The 20,148-nt window shown below is 41.2% G+C and overlaps 10 protein-coding genes across 13 annotated transcripts; 2 read left to right on the top strand and 8 right to left on the bottom strand.

Annotated features, from left to right (window-relative positions):
* Positions 1-63: 63 nt before the first annotated feature.
* Positions 64-2,588, bottom strand: LOC124348966 (cytochrome P450 4C1-like). Its single transcript, XM_046799394.1, has 12 exons — positions 2,279-2,588; positions 2,098-2,213; positions 1,905-1,995; positions 1,645-1,836; positions 1,505-1,574; positions 1,292-1,418; positions 1,148-1,235; positions 976-1,082; positions 839-907; positions 614-782; positions 355-534; positions 64-293 (listed from the first exon to the last, which is right to left on the bottom strand). The coding sequence occupies exons 1-12, from the start codon at positions 2,478-2,480 to the stop codon at positions 121-123; spliced, it is 1,584 nt and encodes a 527-aa protein (XP_046655350.1). The 5' UTR covers positions 2,481-2,588; the 3' UTR covers positions 64-120.
* Positions 2,589-2,704: 116 nt separating this feature from the next.
* On the bottom strand, positions 2,705-5,126 carry LOC124348958 (4-coumarate--CoA ligase 1-like). Of its 4 annotated transcripts, none has more exons than XM_046799378.1 (8): positions 4,910-5,126; positions 4,709-4,815; positions 4,419-4,651; positions 4,039-4,351; positions 3,787-3,961; positions 3,454-3,723; positions 2,998-3,391; positions 2,705-2,929 (listed from the first exon to the last, which is right to left on the bottom strand). In XM_046799378.1, exons 2-8 carry the CDS (start codon positions 4,750-4,752, stop codon positions 2,811-2,813), a joined length of 1,548 nt encoding a protein of 515 aa, XP_046655334.1. In that variant the 5' UTR covers positions 4,753-4,815; positions 4,910-5,126; the 3' UTR covers positions 2,705-2,810. The 4 variants fall into 4 exon arrangements, with proteins under 4 accessions (XP_046655334.1, XP_046655335.1, XP_046655333.1 ...); XM_046799379.1 differs by having other exon boundaries at positions 4,904-5,126; XM_046799377.1 differs by having other exon boundaries at positions 4,419-4,629; positions 4,910-5,125.
* Positions 5,127-5,224: 98 nt separating this feature from the next.
* LOC124349107 lies at positions 5,225-6,269 on the bottom strand. The gene is made up of 2 exons (XM_046799619.1): positions 5,526-6,269; positions 5,225-5,461 (listed from the first exon to the last, which is right to left on the bottom strand). The coding sequence occupies exons 1-2, from the start codon at positions 5,958-5,960 to the stop codon at positions 5,411-5,413; spliced, it is 486 nt and encodes a 161-aa protein (XP_046655575.1). The 5' UTR covers positions 5,961-6,269; the 3' UTR covers positions 5,225-5,410.
* A 659-nt stretch (positions 6,270-6,928) lies between these two features.
* On the bottom strand, positions 6,929-7,294 carry LOC124348802 (vesicle-associated membrane protein 3-like). The gene has a single exon (XM_046799074.1). It carries the CDS (start codon positions 7,292-7,294, stop codon positions 6,929-6,931), a length of 366 nt encoding a protein of 121 aa, XP_046655030.1.
* A 543-nt stretch (positions 7,295-7,837) lies between these two features.
* LOC124349026 (organic solute transporter alpha-like protein) lies at positions 7,838-11,107 on the bottom strand. Its single transcript, XM_046799511.1, has 10 exons — positions 10,910-11,107; positions 10,692-10,829; positions 10,508-10,595; positions 10,271-10,435; positions 10,092-10,206; positions 9,888-10,019; positions 9,695-9,827; positions 8,994-9,617; positions 8,391-8,918; positions 7,838-8,315 (listed from the first exon to the last, which is right to left on the bottom strand). Exons 1-8 carry the CDS (start codon positions 11,040-11,042, stop codon positions 9,427-9,429), a joined length of 1,095 nt encoding a protein of 364 aa, XP_046655467.1. The 5' UTR covers positions 11,043-11,107; the 3' UTR covers positions 7,838-8,315; positions 8,391-8,918; positions 8,994-9,426.
* Positions 7,961-8,911, bottom strand: LOC124348803. The gene is made up of 2 exons (XM_046799075.1): positions 8,391-8,911; positions 7,961-8,315 (listed from the first exon to the last, which is right to left on the bottom strand). Exons 1-2 carry the CDS (start codon positions 8,909-8,911, stop codon positions 7,961-7,963), a joined length of 876 nt encoding a protein of 291 aa, XP_046655031.1.
* A 1,597-nt stretch (positions 11,108-12,704) lies between the features above and the next one.
* Positions 12,705-14,646, top strand: LOC124348934. Its single transcript, XM_046799346.1, has 3 exons — positions 12,705-12,855; positions 12,934-13,800; positions 13,871-14,646. The coding sequence occupies exons 1-3, from the start codon at positions 12,767-12,769 to the stop codon at positions 14,640-14,642; spliced, it is 1,728 nt and encodes a 575-aa protein (XP_046655302.1). The 5' UTR covers positions 12,705-12,766; the 3' UTR covers positions 14,643-14,646.
* Positions 14,647-14,774: 128 nt separating this feature from the next.
* On the bottom strand, positions 14,775-15,653 carry LOC124349086 (cuticle protein 7-like). Its single transcript, XM_046799592.1, has 2 exons — positions 15,552-15,653; positions 14,775-15,473 (listed from the first exon to the last, which is right to left on the bottom strand). Exons 1-2 carry the CDS (start codon positions 15,561-15,563, stop codon positions 14,898-14,900), a joined length of 588 nt encoding a protein of 195 aa, XP_046655548.1. The 5' UTR covers positions 15,564-15,653; the 3' UTR covers positions 14,775-14,897.
* An 857-nt stretch (positions 15,654-16,510) lies between these two features.
* LOC124349078 (cuticle protein 7-like) lies at positions 16,511-17,479 on the bottom strand. Its single transcript, XM_046799581.1, has 2 exons — positions 17,369-17,479; positions 16,511-17,289 (listed from the first exon to the last, which is right to left on the bottom strand). The coding sequence occupies exons 1-2, from the start codon at positions 17,378-17,380 to the stop codon at positions 16,660-16,662; spliced, it is 642 nt and encodes a 213-aa protein (XP_046655537.1). The 5' UTR covers positions 17,381-17,479; the 3' UTR covers positions 16,511-16,659.
* Positions 17,480-17,981: 502 nt separating this feature from the next.
* On the top strand, positions 17,982-20,018 carry LOC124349048. The gene is made up of 5 exons (XM_046799546.1): positions 17,982-18,302; positions 18,401-18,784; positions 18,853-19,025; positions 19,148-19,305; positions 19,396-20,018. Exons 2-5 carry the CDS (start codon positions 18,620-18,622, stop codon positions 19,812-19,814), a joined length of 915 nt encoding a protein of 304 aa, XP_046655502.1. The 5' UTR covers positions 17,982-18,302; positions 18,401-18,619; the 3' UTR covers positions 19,815-20,018.
* The last annotated feature ends 130 nt before the right edge of the window (positions 20,019-20,148 follow it).

Below are 20,148 nucleotides of genomic sequence, written 5' to 3' on the forward strand. Positions count from 1 at the left end.
CGATGTAAAAAATAAAGAATGATGGATGTGAGTAGGACAAAACAGAAATTCCTTTTGGAAATATCAGATGCTACAACCTACAGGCAATTTATTTGTTACCTTGGCTATAATTTTTTTTGTTTACAAAGATTCTTTTAGTCTGGGTGTTAGATGAACACGTATTCCGTCACGTGGACGAAGCACCACTTCATTCAAAAGGATAATTTCATCTCTCTTATCTTTGGCTTGCAAGTGAAAATTGCGGAAAATGTTGGCCAAGATCACTTTCTGTTCCATCATGGCAAATTTTTGACCTGTAATGTTACGCCAATTTTAATATTTCCAGTGAGAATAAAATGCTGTGTAAAATTTTACCGATACAATTCCGTGGCCCTGCGCTAAAAGGAACGTAAACATAGGGATGGCGTCCTCGACTATTCTCTTCAAAGAATCGTTCAGGTTGAAATAATTCCGGATCAGGATAATACTTGGGGTCCCGATGAAGATAGTACGTAACAAGCAACACCGTCGTGTTGGCAGGTAAGATGTAATCGTCTAGAGTAAAGTAAAACAACAAAGGCACAAAATAATATTCAATAATAGCTTTAAGTGGAAAAATATTCATGTAACTTACGTATGACTGTGTCCTCTCTTAGATTACGTGCAATTATGGGGACGCTTGGGAACAAGCGCAGAGCCTCTTTGATGCAACATTCAAGATATTTCAATTCATTTAAATCGTTCATAGTAACTGGACGATTGGAGTTTCCAAAAACCCGTTCAAGTTCCTTATTGACCAGCTCCTGCAAAACGGCAAAAATGAATCAATGCTTAAAGATGCATTGAAAATGAAATTCACCATAACAGGTGGGTGGCTTCCAATAAGATGTAACGACCAGCTGATGGCTGCTGTTGACGTATCATGGCCCTTAAAAAAATAGTACAAAGATTTCAATAAATACGTGAGTGAAACTTTTAGTTTTCTTCTAGACTTACTTCAAACATGAAAGTGTCAACTTCCTCACGAATGTCGGAATCGCTTAACAACTCTCCGTCTTTGGAAGCCTCTACAAGAAGATCAAGAAAAGCCAGGCGTTTCTTTGCTAAAATCATTTTAGATGCATTAGATACGCTGAACGTGTCAATTATTATCATTAAATAAGTTTACTAGGAACAAAATCGTTGTTCTCGCCAGGACTAGTAGGTCCTTTGTTAAGATTAAGTTGCTTTCGTTCGAGTTTCTTCTTTTGGATTACCTGTAAATGGCAATTAGTGGCTTGTAATAATTAGTGAATTCACGATCAATATTTACACCATCAGTAAATCCGTGTAAAATCTTCAGATTTCTTCGTTGTTGTGCGCCATGTGATGATAATTTGAACAATATATCGGACCGCATAAGTGGTTGACTTGTTCTAACGTTCAAAATTCGGCACATCCTATATTAGAGATTATACTAGTGAAATTTGTAGCAATAAATAACACCTAAAAGCGATTAAAAATAGAAAACCAATTTGGTATTTACGATAGAACAGCTTGCAGGTATTCGCTGTCGATGCGAGTTTGAGCTTCAATTTTGCAGCCCATTGCCGTTTCTAAATTAAATCTTCAACTTATAAATGCCAACAAGAGCTGATTCGCTGATTCATTACACAACTAACTTACCACATATGATATCAAGAGTGCAACGTGAAATAAAAGGATAAATATCGAAGCCATCCTTTTCCGTTGTGGAAATTGCGCTGAGTTTTTGAATTAATACCTGACTTTGTTCGTTAAAAACATGAAAAAAATCTTCAAGAATTTTAAAATGAAATGCCGGGGTGAGCATTTTTCTTCGGGTTGACCATTTACTACCTGCATTAGCAAAAACCTCATATCATTAATAATTTGCATTATACATATGAAAAACGTATAATACATACCTGTGCTTGTGAGTAGTCCAGTACCCAACCAAGGATGAAGAAACCCGTATTCAGTACCTTTGTCAATCAGTTTCTTGCTGCTCAACACCGTCTAAATATCACAAACCCATGCAAAAGAAATTTGTTTTTGATAAACAAGTAAATGACGGCAATAATTATACGGTTGCACAGAAGATATTTTTGATCGTCTAACCTCAAATGCCTCAGGTGTAAACAGCATGAAATTTGGAAAGGGTCCAGCCCACACACGAAGAACAGGACCACATGATCGCATAACATGCACGTAGCCCATGACAAAAATGAATATTTCTACAATTATAAAATAGATTACAAAAGGCAATAGATTGTACAAAACGAACAACGTGATAAATTACCTTCAGGAGACATGGGTGACACAGGCGCATTACCAAAAATGGTGAATCCGCAAAATGCACCAGGAATTTGATTCACTCGTAGAATAAAATTGAGCCGCTTAATGATAGCCAATAAAACGGCAGTTGCCAAAACAAAAATTACCGTGAACAGCGTAACGCTATTCGGGGCTGAAATCCATTCCAGAGCGAAATATCGAAACATCTTTCCACTTTTAACGACCAGTTGCGTCTCCCGAAAATAAACAATGGCAATACTTGTATGGAAAATAAAAAATAAGCTTGGTAAGCGATCATTTCTAATCTCACGACAGAACAGTCATCTTGCATCATAGTTCATTCCTAGATTGCATGGATTCAATGGCACTGTAAATATTTATTCTATTTAGTCGTCAGTCCAAAATCTAGTTTTCTTTACAACCCCGTCCATTATTCAAGACTGATAAAGAGTATATTTTGTAACGTCTACAGACATGGCCAATAAGTGTAAAATATAATTTGAAAACAAGATAAGACTATTTCGTTGAACCCTTTACTATAACTTGCTTTTAATGGTTTTTAGTTGACGTCGCATAATCTTGCCCGTGGCCGTCTTTGGGATGGAGTCGACAAAAACCACACCACCACGAAGACGTTTGTGCGCACTCACTTGGTCTGCCAAACCAACACAAATGATATCAAAACAAGTTCGAGTAGAATATCTGGAGAATAAAACAACTAACCGGCTATGAATTTGGCGATGTCGTTTTCCGTCACAGCCGAGCCTGGCCGCTTAATGATGTAGGCTCTAGGTAGCTCACCAGCCGCTTCGTCCGGAACGGGAGCCACTGCCGCATCCTGAATATCCGGATGGCCCAGTAGGATCTTCTCCAATTCGGTAGGAGATACCTGAAGTCCTTTGAACTTGATGAGCTCCTTCTTACGATCAGTGATGAAAAAGAAACCGTCTTCGTCGTAATAGCCAACGTCACCGGAATGCAACCATCCGTCGGTGTCCACCGTCTCTTTGGTGGCAGCTTCGTTACCAATATAACCCTTCATGACGATTGGACCTCTTACGCAGATCTCACCCTCTTGGTTGGGACCAAGCGCTTCGCCTGTTTCTGTATCCACAATCTAAGAATAAAAAATTCTTATTTATTATTTAATTCCAGTCAAGTAATTGAAATGAATAATACCTTGGACTCGCAAAATGGCGCTACGACTCCGATACTTCCATCACGATTATATGTGAAAGTATTGCCATGGGTACAGAGTGTGGCTTCCGTTAGACCATAGAGTTGCAGAACAAGGACGCCAAACTTTTCGGCAAGTGCAACAAGTGTATCTTTGCTGATGGCGGCTGCTCCAGACCTCAACATCTTCAATGAAGTAAGGTCGTAGTGTTTCTCTACTGGATGTTTCAATAGCTGCACTGCTATGGCTGGAACCAGGAACAGCAACGTGATCTGCATTTGAAAGAAACTATTTGTTTAGATATTAATTCCTATAGAGTAAAACGGATTACACACTTTAAATTCCTGAATTGATTGCAACATCAGTTCGAAGGTGAAGTTGGGCATCAGGACAAATCGCAGACCACGCATAAAACATTCAAAAAGGCCATTTAGTGTTGCCGCATGATACAACGGCATGAAGAAGAGAGTGACGTCTTCAGGATCCCTAAAAGAAATTTTTGTTGATTCCCTGTAGGAAAAAAAAAAAACAACAAAACAATTAACGATGTTGAGACACAAAATGGAAACTAGATAAATAAGACTCACAAGCTCTGTTTCCTCGTCACGACATAGTTCAGATTGGTTAGGACGACACCTTTAGGTACACCTGTTGTCCCGCTGGAGAATAAAATAAAAGCGTCCATGTCTAGTGGAGTATCACCCACTGGCTGAACAGTTTTTCCACGGCCAGACTCTATCAATCCTGCAAAGTCGAGTCCGTTGCTGGTCTTTGATCCAAATAAAATCATGGGCGGTCTGCTGGCAACGTCCGGATACAGTTGACTAAATTTGTTACTAAAACTGTCAGTTCCGACCCACAATTTGGGTTTCGTCAGTTGAACGCAGTGCGTCAATTCAGCTAAATAATATAAGTTCAATTAGTTGAGAGAGCTTTTCATCTCGAATAAAATATGTTTTAAAAATACAAATGGTTTGGCCAGGATTGATCAAGGTAGATGTCGCTCCGCACAAATTCAAGGCCAAGACGGTGATCGAGTACTCCAAACAGGTGGGCAAAGCAACGGCAACAATTTCGCCCGGTTTTAGATTGAGTTTCAGTTGGAGTCCTGCTGCTAGGGCCAAGATGTTTTCGCAAATCTCATTGTACGACAACGATTGTTTCGTGTCTGAATCAATCTTAACGGAAATGTCAACAAAACTATTGATAGATTAATAAATTTACGACATCAAAATCAATGTAATTCATTTTAATTACACAAGCGATATCGTTGCCGAATTCACGCATCTTCTCAAGGACATATTCTGTTAGTGTAAGATTTGGGATTGTTTCGTCGTATTCATCCGGGTGTCTCAATATTTTGGCTGCCTCAGACAAATTACAAAGTTTCATTACATTTACACATTAAAGAATGCAAAAAGTTGTGAGTTTTAATCATAATAAGAATGAAACCTGAACCTTGTTGAGTGGTGGCCATAGTTGTTTTGGTTTATTAGGACTTTAGACGATCTGAGTGAAACCACGGCAGCAGTTGCTAGCTAGAAAAGAGAGAAACTGACTTGGAGAAACAAAACGTGTCGTCTGTTGGAATTATTTTGGGAGAGAAATAAACGAACGACGACGCCCGCAGCCCACTGTTTCAAGGTCGCTTAGCCAAGACTGCCCGCCGGTCACTCAAGTGATTCAACTTCTGGTTCATAAATTAACTATTTATATACATGTTTTTTTAAAGCTGTTGCTATGACGATTCTGGAATACTTATCAAATCCTCGCATCCTTTTACGCGTTGTATTTACTCTACGTAAATAATGATTAAAGGATTTTTAAATGAGGGACAAAGACCACCCGAAATGGTACGATTCTATACCACAGATAACATTAATAATTTAGGAAAAAAACCCAAGTAGCATCACAGTATTTTCATGAACAAATACGATGACTCGAAAAATGTAAATTTCCTCAATAAAGTTCAGGAAGTCCTACTCGATCTGGATTGTGATAAAACCATTCCTGACGATCAAAGCATCGTTACTAAAATGCAAAATACTAAAGGATAAAAAACGGTTCAACATACCGTGACGAAACAGACAAACGTCGGGAAAACGATGTTAAACTGTATGGAGAAGAGAAGCACTTTTACTCCGAAAAGTGGGCCATTGAGAAGACCGATGAGGACGGTAAAAATTAGAAATGGACCCAAAAATTGGAGTGTCAAATGCCGATCGAGGCATCGATTCAAAACCGTTTCTAGTGACGAAGAAAATTGATTGTCAAAACGAGGATTGGCTGAATCTGTGGTCGTCTCCAGTTGGTCGGTAACAAGTCGTGCAATTATTAAGTCGTCATTTTCATAGGGTACAGTGACGGTCACGTAAGATGACACATGTGATTCGCCGTGAAAGCTGCGCTTGATCGTATCGTTACGCTCCGCTTTGTTGGCTGCCAGGGAAAGTCGAGAAATTACTAGGAAAAACAAAACCAGTTTGACGTTTGTCAACCACCAAAGCATTTTCTCTGTTGTGTGACGAAAATGGACTTTGGGTCGCAGCGCAGGTCGCTTTCACCGTGTATCAAAAAATGTCGAACTTTGCGCTCTCTCTCTCTCTCGAAAGAAATGAAAACTCGGGCAAGGTTATTTAAAAATTGGGAAAATGGCCGACCGGAATGAAGAGTAAGGGTTTGTAAAATTCTCGTACCGTTCCCTACATTTTTTAAAAAGAATTTTACAGAGGAAAGGGTAAGATATTTTAGTTATGACTTAAGAATCTGGCCAATTTAGTGGAAAGTTGAATCTATTTTGGATTTTTTTTTCTAACCATTTACCTTAATATTCTAATAATAATTAAGCATCAAAAATTAAATATCTCAATAAAAATACTTCAAGTTGTTTATATGTGACGCTAAATATGTAGCCTATGTGAATAATAGGATAATAACTCTAAATTGAAAGAGAGATCACAAAGTGAAAACGGAGAAAACCCAAACCTTTTAATGGGAGTAAACCTGTTGCACGAATAAATAAAACTAGTCACCTGTGAGATACAAGTTTAAGACCACGGCGCGTTGCCGTCATACCATGCGCCACTATGCGCTTTGTTAACGAAGAGAAAGTCCACATTTAATAGATTCGCCGATAAGTTGCGCGAGGATTTGCCTGTCATAAAAACCTGTTGCCGGACTTGCTGCCCTTAATGAATAAAAATCCTCAATAACACTACTGACTACTGTCACACTTTACGCAATGCAGTAATAAATTATGGTATCAAAATTAACTTTGCAAAATTAGGATTGAAAATTTAGAACAGGAATTTAAGCTTTATCTTAGCAGTGTCATCCATAAAACTGATTAGAAGCGAATGTCGAAATCTATTTCATCATGCGTAATTGATTGAATTATACAAATTTATTTCAGTTCAGAATTTAATTGATTAATTATAGATACGTCGTGTTGGTATTTTTGGGACAACAATGAAAGTTTCAATTTCCGGACAGCTTGACAGCAAGGGTAACGACGACAATGACGATAATGGTAGTGACGGTTGCAACGGCAATAATCGTCCATTTGAGGTCTTTAAACCACATTTTCCTTTGAATTTGAGCGGTGTGCACGTGAAATTCTTGGGCTTGCGTCTCTAGCGTGGCGGCCCTCATTTCCAGCTCGTTGAGGTGATCCTCGCGAGCTGCGATGCTTTCCAAGTTCTTGCGCATCACCTGGACTACCTCGTCCACCTGCCGCTGCGTCTGCTCAAGCTGCGATGGTAGCCGGTTCGATAGTTGTTGGCCAGGCCCCGCTGTCACAGTCAGCTGGGCAACGCCAACCGCTCCTTCCGCCGCTTCCGCCATCGCCGTATTTTGATAGAATCGGAATAGCAGATATCGAACGAGATTCTTTTTTTAAAAAACAAACAAAATAAAAATCAAGAATATTAAAAAAGAAAATGAGTCAGTCAACAGAGACTCGACCAGACGTCATCATTGTGTTATCTTAGTGTGCTACTATCTATCTTTTATATTATACTTTGCTTTCTCCGCATTGGTTACGGTATACATATTTTGAGTTCAACTTTTTTTCAAAACAAAATTCGGGCTTTTTTCAACTCCGGTTTTACGTTATACAAAAAATGGAAAAAATGTGGAACGGAAATGTCTAAATTGAATAGATATTTAGAAATCTGGACTTACCTGAAGCGCCAAATGCAAAACGTTCAAACTGATGGCAACTCGATTGTCAGTGAAGTGAGCACACTCATTTCCTTATCGACATTTGACGCTGTTTACTTGGCGATTACTTTATCGGACCAGCGTAGAGTGGGTTGCACCGCAGGTGATGTTTCTCTGCCATCTAGCATCCGTCGTGTTAATTTCGGTACAAAATATGTAGACTTGCAATAGCGAAGTAAAATTATATTTTTCTAATTCATGACTTATTCAGTGAATTCAGAATAACAGCAAATCATTTCATTATAAGGTGACGATTTACAAAAACAATGAGCAATCAAATAGCGTGTTTTAATAGCGTTCGGCTCCCTCACGAGCCAGTCGTTTGGCGGCAGACGATCCATCATCGTAGATTCCGGGCCCTTTGAGATATTTCCATTCGACATCCATTTCTTCCAGGGTGAAGAGGAGTTCACGCCACAATTTCCGGTGTTTGATTAAATTGCCAGTCGTCTTCCTCCAACCGTTGTCCATCCAGTAAAAAATTAGATTTTCGATGACGTTGCGCAGGTATTTTGACTCGGTGTGGATGGCCATGCGGCCGATCCCCCAGGCCTTTGCGATTTTAATAGCCTCAATGGCAGCTCTGACTTCTGCTGCACTTTTCGAAGTGTCGTCTCGGTCGTCTAGCGGCTCGCTCAGATTTCTGCAATACCAAATTCACCATCAATTAATGTCAAATAATACGAAATTGAATTAAAATTTGAAATGATATACGCACAGTTGGTGGTTGCGGCCAAACCAGACGCCAATTCCAGCCTGAGCGTCCGGATGTCCTTTCTGGAGGCAGATGCCGTCGGTGTAGACGCGAACGAATCCGTTGCGGTTGATGCTGAACGAGTGGAGTAACTTGTCGGAAACGGCCGGCGGATTGACGTAGCGGGAAGAGCCGATGCGCATCAGATCGACAATCCATTCGGAATTCTGGGCGGCCTCGCACAAATCGTGCCACGACACTTCCTCGTCGGTGATGTGTTCAAACAGGTAGGACGAGTGCAGTTCCCTCCAGACGGATCGCTGCATACCCCTGACCAGGACATCCTTTTTGACTCCGCGGCGGAATAAATTGAAATCGGGATCGGGAAAATCACGACATCCGTAGGCTTCCATGAAGGCGGCGTCGATGCGCCGCGTGAAATTGCGGATGCGCTCGTTCCGCCCTTGCTTCATCTTCTTCAGCTGGTGATGTTGGTAGTACATCTTGTTCTCAGTCGACGTCGAAGTCTCCGTTGATGAATACATTTTGACCCTATCAATGAATGATATCTTTTTCAAATGAATTCAATTGTCCGTGTCTGACAACAACCGGGAAAAGAAAATTTACCTTTTGGGTTGAGCCCCACAAAGTAAATGATTTAGAAACTTTTGGATTATATTTATGGCACGAACAAGTGAACAGTTTGCTTCCCGACGAATGACTAAGGTCCGTCTCCACTCAGCTGCACGTTGTTATGAGAGAAACGGGAGAAAGGACAATCGTTCTTCACGCAATACCAGCAGGAAAGTAGAGCAAACGCTGCGCTGTTTACAGCAGAAACCAGCAGGTAAAGACGATTTCTACGACAACACAAAAAAGTTGCCTAAACCGGTTCGCACTGTCCCTTATAATTTTCCAAGATTTGAATATAATAAGCGACATGTCTCCGAGAAAATGTCATTATTTTTTTGTTTCCATTCATTATTGTATTTTCCAACTGCTTAAAATTCGATACGTCCAGCGCAATTGAGTCTCAAAACGTGTGTCTAGTCTCTAGTGGCTATGATTGTGCGTCGTAGGTTTGATGAGTGCTGGGATATTGCATATTTTGGACTAGGTAGAAATTGGGCGATCTTTCGGTGCCGTCGCCTTTGATGGCCCGTTCAATGTCGCTGATGCGAACGCGGAAAACGAACGCGAAGACGATGCCGAAGATGAGAGCCTCCATCAGGCTCAACATTGCATCCATACCTGGAAATCGAGAAAAAAATGAATTTGGTTAAAGATGAGATAATTGGCGAACGGTTGTTGGCGATGTATCGACCTACTTTGTTTCATGTGAGTGGGTGAGACTGCCGGTGGCGCACATGGAATGTAATCGCTGTAATCGACCAACAGTCCGAGAATGAAGATCTGAATCTTCATGGCGGCGATGAAGAGCGTCAAAGCGTGAGCTTTTTTCTGAGTACATAATAATTAATCACATACAGACAGGTGAAATTTAAATGACCCGACACTTACCATGCGACGATTCCAATTTGATCTTTCTAATCCTTTAAATGTTTTGACGATGACGTTGAAACCCCAACTGCCCAACATGTACATCAAAACATTGAGGGCGGCCAAGGTTTGAAACAGAGGCGTCACAATATGCTGCGGAAAATTCGATAGCCAGACTTATAATAAAATGGTTACATAATTTGAGTGAATAATTGTTTCAATTACTTCCGGAAGGAATTGGTTAATTTCAGCAATTTCCAAGACGACGGCGGCCATCGTCAGGAGGAACTGCCATAACGGGGCTTGATACACTCTCCTTCTGAGAGCTCGAAATCCTCGCCTGTCATTATTAGAATGGACATAATCAAAGGCCATAATAATTTCGTGACTACGTCTACACTCACTTGGTGACGATTGAACTGCCGCAGCAGATGCCGAAGAAACAGCAAGGGGCAGCGCAAAGGGACATTGGTACTCGATTGTCCATCAATACTTCCAGGACTTTCTCTTCATCGCCGTCGATCATGAGCGCTAGATCGAGAAAATGCATCAGCATAAACGGCATGTACCTGAAATAATAATAATTGAGTACCTAAAATTGAGTTTTTAAGGCTTTTCTGGAAATGTTATGTGCATCATACGATTGTTTGACGATTCCGCACAGGTTAGCGGCCCGTGGGACTAGAAAGGACGTCAGTGAGAGCCACGAAATGATCATCGGCATGGAAACTATAATCACACAAATGCGTAATAACAAATAGTAATTAGCCATCAAGAATAGTAAGGATAATAATAAAGTTGACGGGATTTTTTTTTTTTTTTTACTGATCCAACTGAGCGGTCGTTGCCATTCCCACGGACATTTCCTAACGTTAGAACAAATTTGGATCAGAAAGATAAGTGTGAGCAGGCCCGAACTGGCCGTCCCTCCATAAGCAAATCCGAGACCGACGACTCCCAGCGCTGGAAATATGAAATCCATTTGTATATAATCAATGACAACTTAAATCGATTAATAGAGATGAATTTTTGAACTATAATACCGTCAAAGTGTTGAGTGACATTGGGCGGTTCTTTGCCAAACTCGTATTGACTACAGTTGAATTCTAAGGGACCCACAATGTCGCCGGAATAATCCACGACGTCGGATGAGTTTGTGATGCGGGAAAAATTCATGGCGGGACAACAACAATTGTGGCCAGACTGAAACTACGCACCCATAGGTGTGAGGGGTAGGCGACCATGTCCGACACAAGACGTCCTTATCACCAATCACCAGGGAATGTATTACTTCATATCCGACCGCTGATTATAGCGGCCAACTTATCCCGGCGGCCTATACTGATAAAAGCCCCACACACTGCCCTGTAAGGTTATATAGTTTCAACATAAACTAATGAGCGGTAGCATTTTTAAGGTGGGGTTCATTCAAATCTCTAAGTCCAAAATTGTTAAAAGAGCTGGAGAACAATAAAAATAAGTTTTGGGGCAAGATATCTGATAAGGCTTTATCATCATTTAATACTGGGAAATTGGGGCGAATGCTAGACGCCAAAACTTGATGCCGTTATTGCATGAATATACCTGTGTCGTAGCATTAAAGTCGTTCAACAAGATCTTGGGTATCAGGCTAGACGACTGAATAGCTCTATATAGTATGAGGTCAAATCTTGTCGTGCTTGATTTCATCCTGCCAAACTCATCTTGTCTTATTCGTCCTCTTTATATAAGAACCAGTCTCTTTGGACTTCCGAGCTAAAAAAAAAAAAGAAATTAAATTTGAATTTAATGAAATGAACCTATAGTCACGAACAGATGACACGTTTCATTTTGACTGTGACACCCCACAATGATAGCACAGATAATTTTATTCAATAAAAAGTCCTTGCGCAATTCTATTCAAACAAAAACAAAAAACTTTATATGACCGTGGTACTTTGCTCACCAGAGATTATAGTAAATAGCAAAACGGACTTTTTGGCAGCATTATAAGTGGAAATCTGTCTGGATATCGTTTTTATTACAGTGCACAGGAACTTTTAGAATTTCGAATAACAAAAGTTTCGATCTCGCAAGGTCGGCTTTGTCGACTTTCACAATTTGATGAATCAACACACATATATCGGTAGCCGGTACGAAACTTTGGCCTTGCGCAATGCCCATGCTCCAAATGCAAGGAATTTTATTTTATCATTATCTATTTATTTTTTTTAAAATTATTACCCAATAAAAAATATGACAGAGCTTGTTTACCGGTTTCAACTCATTTTGAGGAATGTACGACGAACCCTGTGTGACGATTGGCGACGTAATTATATTTTTTTAACGCAATTAATATTAAACAGATTCGTAAGTTTGGATTTCAATTGACGCCTATAGTGGAAGGTGATTTTTCGCACTTATTTTCCCTCCGAGAATCACTAATGTAAATTGTAAACAGTATCCATGGTAATTAATGGTATTTATCGATAAATACGTTTTCTTTGTTAAAAAAAAAGTATCCCAAAGGACTTTAAATTGAACAACAGGGAATACCACTGTTGTTTTTCGACATAATGTTTTATACGCTGTCGGTCGTTCGACGATTTCCCTATGACGTTATTAAGTTTGTACCCTATGACTTATTCGAGTATTAATAGAATAGTCTACCTGTCTAGGAAATGGAATGTTTCCTTGCTAAAATTCTTTTAACAAAACAGTCCCTGCAGGGAGACAGGTAGGCCACTTCAAGAGAAACTAAATCCGCGTGACGTCTGCTTGTCATGAGCAAAAATTTCATTTCTTTTATGTTTATAAAAGGGAGAAGGCCAGATAAAAAATAAGGCAGTCGTACATTGTTCTTCCTTTTGATAGGACGCCCTGTTGAATCTCTCACGAATGCTGCTACCGCGCCATTTAACATGATGAATTGCCAATCTCAATCAGAAAACATGAATTGTGGAACGAAAGTGTCGACGCCTTTGAGACCGGCTTCTCTTCTTCCAGGAAGGTACAAGTGCCAAATTCTCCATTTTATTCAATCAATGATATAGTTTCTCACATAATCACTAATCGAAATTTGTAATAGTCATTTTTCCGCCAGCGGCGAAGAAGTCGAAATGAAACCGGCCACCATTTTGGGTAATTCCATGATGATGGTGACTTACCGGTGGCAGCTGGAAGTTGTTGGGATAGACGAGCACAAAACCATCTCGTCGCGGATGCTTTGTTTCCGCGACGAGAAAGTCTTCCGCGTCGGCCTGAAGAATCGCGACAAACCGACGTTGATCTTCGTGGCCATCGACCTCAACAACATCGGACTGAGAGTGCGAGAAGTGGGATTCTATTCGGTAAATAATTATGTCCTTTCGCGTCAGAAGATGACCCACAACAATGTCGACGGCGAGAGTCTGCAGTTGTTCACCTACGATCTCGCTGAAATGGTCGTTGGCAAATGTACATTCGTCTTCTCCATTTGGCTGGAAGGAAGCGTTCCTGGATGTTATTCCTATCAGCTGTCGGATCGTCTGGTCAAACGACAACTGTGGCAAAGCCAACACTACGTCGACGTTGAATTCGTGTGCAAAGGTCAAAAGTTTTCAGCTCACAAAGCCATCCTGGCCGCCCGGAGTAGCGTGTTTGCCCACGAATTTGACACTGAACTGGATGATGAAAATCCCAGGAAGATGAAAAGTGACGGCCCTCTGCAGATCAACATCGACGACGTGGAGTCGACCGTTTTCGAGCAGTTTCTCTATTTCCTCTACACCGGAGAACCAAAAAATCCAGTGCTGGACAATGAACAATTGTTGAAATTGGCCATCCGCTATCAACTCAACACCCTGGTGGAATTGTGCTTAATCGCTGTCAAGAAAATCGACGTCTTGCAGATGGCTAGTTTCGTTTCCAACCTCGAACTGAATCAAACTGAACCGCCAGCCTCTGTTATCATCAGGTATGTACAAGATCGAAATCTTAAAATTAATCGAAGTTAATCGTTATTTTTTAAAAATTGATTTCTACAGTCCGGATAAAAATAGTTACGTAACACATGGCCATCCCGAGTCGACTTTCCGAGTGGTTTGGATATTCGAAGGACGTGAATCGGCCGAAAAACCGCTGGCCATCGATTACCAAAACGAGAATCTCTTTTCGCTGCATCTCAAAGACGGGATCGTTCATTTCATTTGCGTCAACCACCGCAAATTCGTCATCCAAGTGCTCTATTCCATCAATTGCTCCAACTGGATCGAAATGAAAGCCAAAAACGCCAGACAGCAGCTGGAGAAATCCGAAATGCTCTTCTTTGCGGCCCAAGTCGACGTCAATTTCGAGCAGCTCTTCGAACAATCGATCGTGTTCGATATTCAAATGGTCAGCACGATCGCCGATTATTGTTACGAGATGGTGGACGTCTCTTGGATGACGCAACTGTGGGAGGCTGCTCTAGGCTGTCGCCACACCGACGTTGAGATATTCGTCGGCCAAAACAAGTTGATGGAAGCCCATCAAATGGTCCTCTCGGCTCGCAGTCCCGTGCTGAATGGCCTGTTGTGCAATCTCAAGGAGAACGGGAAATCCCGAATTTCATTTCACAAGGAAATCGAGGCGCACGTTGTCGAACATTTTCTGTATTTCCTGTACACGGGTTCGTCCAGGATGACTTTCAAAAACAAGCAATTCCTCGGGCTGGCCGAAATGCATCAAGTGGAAACGTTAACCAAAGTTTGTAAACTCGCCATCGTCGCTTCTCCAGACGTTGAAGAAGTGACCAACTTTCTACTAAGCAACTTTTAAATTTTTAAAAATTACCTTTTTTTATCTATATGACCTATTCATTGTGTACAGTCACCTTGCACTTGATTTTACTGGCAGACAGAATATAATTTGGTTTTCTAACAAAATAGGAAGATGCGGTATGTGACGTCATTAATGGAAAAACATTTTGTTTATTCATTCGACTTTTTTGTAGCGAGAAAAAATGGATTATGATGAGCTTATTGTACAAGGAGGAAGAAACTAATTGCTAATTATCGAGTCTTTTTCTAACATCTAGGCGGTCGTGGTGGGTGCAGCAGCTGCAACAGGTGTAACTGGAAGGGCGGCTTTGGCGGCAGCGTGAGCGGCTGTAGCCTCGGCGTGAGCGGCCAAGTGAGCGGCCTTAGCCTGAGCCACTTCGATGGTTTCTGGAACTTGAACCGGTGCTACCAGGTTGGCAACGGGAGCCACTGGCAAGTCGTTGGAAAGGACACGGAAGCCTCGGTGATCGGCGGTGTAGGAAACGCGGACCTCTTTACCTTCGGGATTGAAGTAAGCGTAGCTGCCGATCTGGTTGCCCAAACCATCGCGATAGTTGGAAGCGGCCTGTCCAGGGTGAGCATAACCGAATCTGGCCTGACCCATCTCATCCTGAGCGTGATACTGGGTGGAAGTGAAGCTGGGGTAACCGTATGCGGGAACGACGGCTGGAACAGCAGCTGGGACTCCGTGATAAGCGACCGGAGCGGCCGGAGCAACTGGATAGTATCCAGCATATCCACCGTAGCCAGCACCTAGTCCAGCGTATCCATAGTTGTTATAGTAATGCTGGGCTTGAGCAGCAACAGCGAGAACCAACAGGCAGCACACCTATAATTGAAACAGCATGAAATAATTCTTAACTAGAACATTTAACAAATTATTGCAAGGTATATCTAATTGGCTTACGGTAGATTTCATCTTTAGTTCGCTTAGTTGTGAGAGCTGAGAGAGATGGATGATGACTAAACTCGATCGGCCACCAGCCTTTTTATACTTCTTGAAATAAGGAACAAAGAGAATCTATGAGTTTAGTTGGACAAAAAAACGGGCGGGAGAATGTGTGAGTTGAGCGCAGTCTGGAACACGCCCTATGGAAATTGGTTTCTATGGACAGCACCCGCAGTGATCGAATAACACGGAAGCCGGACTTTTTCTTTGAATCGGCCTTGCATCGAAGGTCTAAGGTGCAACTCTGCAATTACCCGAGTACCTGCATAGATTTAATAGTGCCATATCTCGTTTAACCATCGGTGTCGAGTTGCAAACAATAATCTGAAATCTTCCGGGTATGTCTCCGCTTACCCAACAAAATGAAGACAATTAAACGTGAAATGCGTGAAGGTTAGACGCTCAAGGGATTTATTACAACCCAATAATGAAGGGGCTCCAGCTCCACCCAAATCGAACTCGAGTGAACTTGAGCCTTGATTTTATTAATATTACGTAATGTTCTCGTTCAAGTGTCGTTGACTTAATTTTATAGAATAATAAACTTAATTAAGGATAATTCAATTTTGTGGACGAAATGTTATCATTCATTTCTTCATGTGAAAATAGTATATAATAAGTAGATTAATTTGAATTTCAATAGTTATACTGTAGCTTATAGGGGCTACAACTTTGCAATGTCTGTTTTTATACAGCCGCCATATAGCTTTAATGTTCATGAACGCGTTCCATTTCCAGGAAAGAAAACTAGTTTACGAGTCTGCACATAAAAGGCGTTGGCGTTTCAAATAATTTAAGGTAAATTTTCAAATGGAAATATGTGTCTCGCCCTTGACTCCATTTATCCAAATTATTCGACATTATTATTCAAATAACTGCCATAGTTATATTTAAAAAAACTCAATCAGTAATCAAAATAGTTTTTCAATGTGTATATTTCCAATCGGCTGATTATCTTCTATACACATCACTTTTATATGTACAGTGATGAAGACAAAATGAAAACAAGCGTCCTAAAATCCTAAATCGAAGTGATGAAGAAAATCAACAAACAAATTCAATAAGTTCATGCAGTTTTGGTGGTGTCGGCCGACACAGCGGGAGCAGCAGGATCTGAAACGGCCGGAGTTGCTGGAGCAGCAGCGGCACTGGGATCTGCTGCGGCTACAGGTGTAACTGGAACAGCAGCAGCGGCTCTGGCAGCAGCGAGGGCGGCATTAGCCTCGGCGTGAGCGGCAAAATGGGCGGCCTTAGCCTGAGCCACTTCGACGGTTTCTGGAACTTGAACCGGTGCTACCAGGTTGGCAACGGGAGCCACTGGCAAGTCGTTGGAAAGGACACGGAAGCCTCGGTGATCGGCGGTGTAGGAAACGCGGACCTCTTTACCTTCGGGATTGAAGTAAGCGTAGCTGCCGATCTGGTTGCCCATAGCATCACGGTAGTTGGAGGCGGCCTGTCCAGGGTGAGCATAACCGAATCTGGCCTGACCCATCTCGTCCTGAGCGTGATACTGGGTGGAAGTGAAGCTGGGGTAACCGTATGCGGGAACGACTGCTGGAACTGCAGCTGGAACTCCGTGGTAAGCGACTGGGGCGGCCGGAGCAACTGGATAGTATCCACTATATCCACCCATTTGATATCCAGGGCTAATCCATCTGGCTTGAGTAGCCACAACCGTAACCAAAAGGTAAGCAACCTATTTGAGAAATGTAATAATGATAAGAATAGGAATGGTTTTCAATTGATACATTTTTAAAATAAGATAAATCACATACGATCGACTGCATGACTTTATCGCTGAGGGAGAATGTGAGTTGCAAGACTGGGCGATGCTGTTTGACTTTCCTTCTCTGTATCTCGTCTTTTATATTGAAGCCACAACAGGAAGTAAATCACATGGTGACCGCAATGGAACATTTTTTCGACAGAAGAGGGTGAAGGTATGAGGAAAAGAACTTCAATAACAAAAAGTAAATGATAAAGCACAGTTTTTTTTTTTGCTCGGACTCCCGGATGTGAATCACGGTGCGAGTTTTTGTGAAAGACGGCCTTGCAACGGCACGGCGAAACCATCAAGGTGAACCAGTAAATTTCAGAGAACTTTCAAATGTATAAGGAATAATATGTTCCAAATCTGATAGAAACAACTCAATTGAAAAGTCCTTTTTAATAGCTAAGCTTAAATTTCAGATTTGACAAATCCTTAATTGATTTTAATCGAGGGTTGGGTTGATATGAAATCATCCAACCAAAGAAAAGTTAGAGTATTAATCAGTATTTTCATTTGTTATATTAAGATATTAATAAGTTTGCATGAATAGAGTAAGCGTAGCATTTCATGTGGCGTGCTTTACGCAACCGAATTATCTTATCTTGTAATACGCACCTGGGCGATTATTATTCGAAGCTTTAAAAATTAGTGGACAAGAATAAAACGAGTAGTACAAATAACACACGTCGCTCTAAGCACTAACGTGCGATTTTTTTATATGTTGATTAGACACAGGATGTGACACCGTAAAATATCAATCTTACAAATTCATTAAAATTTTATTGAATTAGATAGCGAAGAGTGGTGAGTGTTTTGTTTGAAAATTCCAAATCTTGTGGTTTTTACAAGAGAGATTCGAATGTGCAGTCGATCTAATACTATAACGCAGGCAAGCCATAAAATTGTTTGTGACTTTTGACATCACCATCCAAAACTAGGTGAGATAAACGAAACCAAAATCTTGTATTTAGTTTTTTTTTTTATCTTGAACGATGGGAGGATAATTGATAGAGTAAGAAAAATATGATTCCAACAGAAGGACCAAACGCGCCATAGTTACTCCAATGGGTGGCAGCTGAGAAGTTTGACAAGTGCTCATATGATTATCAGTGCATGATATTCACTTGACTGTCATATGGCCGGATCAAACACGTTCGGAAATCACTGGTATATTGTCAGCGTGGGTTGTTCCTACAGGAAGAAGCCGAATCATCCGTAACAGAGTGCCAAAATAACGCAGTAGTGCACATCAAGAATGGCGCAGAGCTGGAATTCGACAGCAAATAGACGTCATTTACCATCTAATACTTCGCGTAATAACGCCGAACCAGAGAAAAATGACGCCCTCCTTCCAAGGAGATTCACTAAGGCCGCGATCGGTGTCCTAGTTGTGTCTGGTGTAGTAGTGGTCGGTTTACAGGTAAGCAAATGCTTAATAATACAATTTCCTTGCGTATTAATTTTAGAATTGCTTATTTGGTTCCAAAGTCTTACATCTTTTACAACTTCACGCAAGTGTACGATGGCAACAGTCTTCCCAGTTCAAGCTACAGCAGTTCCTGGGATGTTTTGTACACGGCCATGGCCATGAGCAGCGGTTCGGCTAACGCCCTGGTCGGATTTTTCCTGGCCTGCGTCATCAAAGCTCGTAGGCGGCTCATGTAAGGCCAAGAAATAGATTTCTCAAGGCTATCATGCAACAAATAAAGACAGCGACAACTCAGCTTATCGTTTAGCGTATGACAGTACTTGACATTTACACATGGCATCAATTAAATTGCAGGATGATATTCGGCACTGTCCTCACAGTTGTCGCCGCTGCCGCATCAGCCCTGGCCGGCTTTTACGCCATCGCGGAGCAACTCAAACTCTACAACAATCAAGAGATACCGCAACATGTTTGCGTTGGTGCTGACGCTTACGAATCTTTAAAAACCGACTGTAAGATAATAGCGACAAACGTGACAATATCCTCACGCACGCACAAACAAAATTGCCATTTTAAAAGTTATTTGTTTATTATTTGATCAGGTATCGCCTGGTGGTGGCTGGAATTGACAGTTCTTATTTTTAGCGGTTTCGCACTGATTGCCAATTTCGCTTGTTTCGTCATCCTGTGCATTGATTTGTACGGCGGACACTATCGCCAAAAGCTGCAACGAGCGCCAGCATTTTTGGACGTTGCGGGTTCAGTCACGTCGGGATCTACACAAGTTCATTCAATCTACGATGATCACAGCACAACAAGATCAGACCAGTGGATTCCACGAGTTAACAGTTTCCAGTCTGGTCAATCAAGTGACATTATGCGTAGGTACAAGTCTGAAATTGACAGGACAAGACCTCGCGATAAGCAACGAATAGTTTCACAAAATCCTAGTCCGTACCAAAATCGACCGAGTTTACCAATCGTCATCCGCAAAAATACGAGCTCAATCTATTTCTATTAATTATATCTATGCTGGTAAATGAAACAATTTAGCTTTTGCTGCAACTGCAATTCTTTCAGGGGGCACACTTTTATTACTGTACTGTACATAAAATGTAATTCAATGATTTCGAAAAGAAAATAGTTCATTATATAAGTTGATACGTTGACGACTTTCTTTTCTTCAAACATAACGACAATACAACGTTAAGAAAGATCGTGGATATTCTCAACTGTGTGTCAATTATTCAAAGTTAGCATATCGTCGTGGGCGTCGGAACGAGAATGTTTTCTAAATTTAATTTTACACCCGCTGATTGTGGTGTTTTTTATTATAATTGACGATGGCGACTTTG

The sequence above is a fragment of the Daphnia pulicaria genome, chromosome 7, assembly GCF_021234035.1.
Source record: "Daphnia pulicaria isolate SC F1-1A chromosome 7, SC_F0-13Bv2, whole genome shotgun sequence".
NCBI classification, from domain to species: domain Eukaryota; kingdom Metazoa; phylum Arthropoda; class Branchiopoda; order Diplostraca; family Daphniidae; genus Daphnia; species Daphnia pulicaria.

Excerpts from the sequence above, each read along its gene's own strand:
- LOC124348966 (XM_046799394.1), bottom strand. The coding sequence starts at position 2,480 with ATGTTTCGATATTTCGCTCTGGAATGGATTTCAGCCCCGAATAGCGTT. Across the intron at positions 1,236-1,291 it reads TACACGGATTTACTGATGGT|GTAATCCAAAAGAAGAAACT; the intron begins GTAAATATTGAT and ends TGCCATTTACAG. Across the intron at positions 783-838 it reads GAAGCCACCCACCTGTTATG|GAGCTGGTCAATAAGGAACT; the intron begins GTGAATTTCATT and ends GCCGTTTTGCAG.
- LOC124349048 (XM_046799546.1), top strand. The coding sequence starts at position 18,620 with ATGGCGCAGAGCTGGAATTCGACAGCAAATAGACGTCATTTACCATCT. Across the intron at positions 18,785-18,852 it reads TAGTAGTGGTCGGTTTACAG|TCTTACATCTTTTACAACTT; the intron begins GTAAGCAAATGC and ends TTGGTTCCAAAG. Across the intron at positions 19,026-19,147 it reads AAAGCTCGTAGGCGGCTCAT|GATGATATTCGGCACTGTCC; the intron begins GTAAGGCCAAGA and ends ATTAAATTGCAG.
- LOC124349107 (XM_046799619.1), bottom strand. The coding sequence starts at position 5,960 with ATGCTTTGGTGGTTGACAAACGTCAAACTGGTTTTGTTTTTCCTAGTA. Across the intron at positions 5,462-5,525 it reads CGTTTGTCTGTTTCGTCACG|GAATGGTTTTATCACAATCC; the intron begins GTATGTTGAACC and ends TTTGATCGTCAG.
- LOC124348934 (XM_046799346.1), top strand. The coding sequence starts at position 12,767 with ATGATGAATTGCCAATCTCAATCAGAAAACATGAATTGTGGAACGAAA. Across the intron at positions 12,856-12,933 it reads GCTTCTCTTCTTCCAGGAAG|TCATTTTTCCGCCAGCGGCG; the intron begins GTACAAGTGCCA and ends AATTTGTAATAG. Across the intron at positions 13,801-13,870 it reads CCAGCCTCTGTTATCATCAG|TCCGGATAAAAATAGTTACG; the intron begins GTATGTACAAGA and ends TGATTTCTACAG.
- LOC124348802 (XM_046799074.1), bottom strand. The coding sequence starts at position 7,294 with ATGGCGGAAGCGGCGGAAGGAGCGGTTGGCGTTGCCCAGCTGACTGTG.
- LOC124348803 (XM_046799075.1), bottom strand. The coding sequence starts at position 8,911 with ATGTATTCATCAACGGAGACTTCGACGTCGACTGAGAACAAGATGTAC. Across the intron at positions 8,316-8,390 it reads TTTGGCCGCAACCACCAACT|AAATCTGAGCGAGCCGCTAG; the intron begins GTGCGTATATCA and ends TTGGTATTGCAG.
- LOC124349026 (XM_046799511.1), bottom strand. The coding sequence starts at position 11,042 with ATGAATTTTTCCCGCATCACAAACTCATCCGACGTCGTGGATTATTCC. Across the intron at positions 10,436-10,507 it reads TGCGGAATCGTCAAACAATC|GTACATGCCGTTTATGCTGA; the intron begins GTATGATGCACA and ends TTATTATTTCAG. Across the intron at positions 10,020-10,091 it reads TTAACCAATTCCTTCCGGAA|CATATTGTGACGCCTCTGTT; the intron begins GTAATTGAAACA and ends AATTTTCCGCAG.
- LOC124348958 (XM_046799376.1), bottom strand. The coding sequence starts at position 4,928 with ATGGCCACCACTCAACAAGGTTCAG. Across the intron at positions 4,816-4,903 it reads CACCACTCAACAAGGTTCAG|CCAAAATATTGAGACACCCG; the intron begins GTTTCATTCTTA and ends TGTCTGAGGCAG. Across the intron at positions 2,930-2,997 it reads CATCGCCAAATTCATAGCCG|ACCAAGTGAGTGCGCACAAA; the intron begins GTTAGTTGTTTT and ends TTGGTTTGGCAG.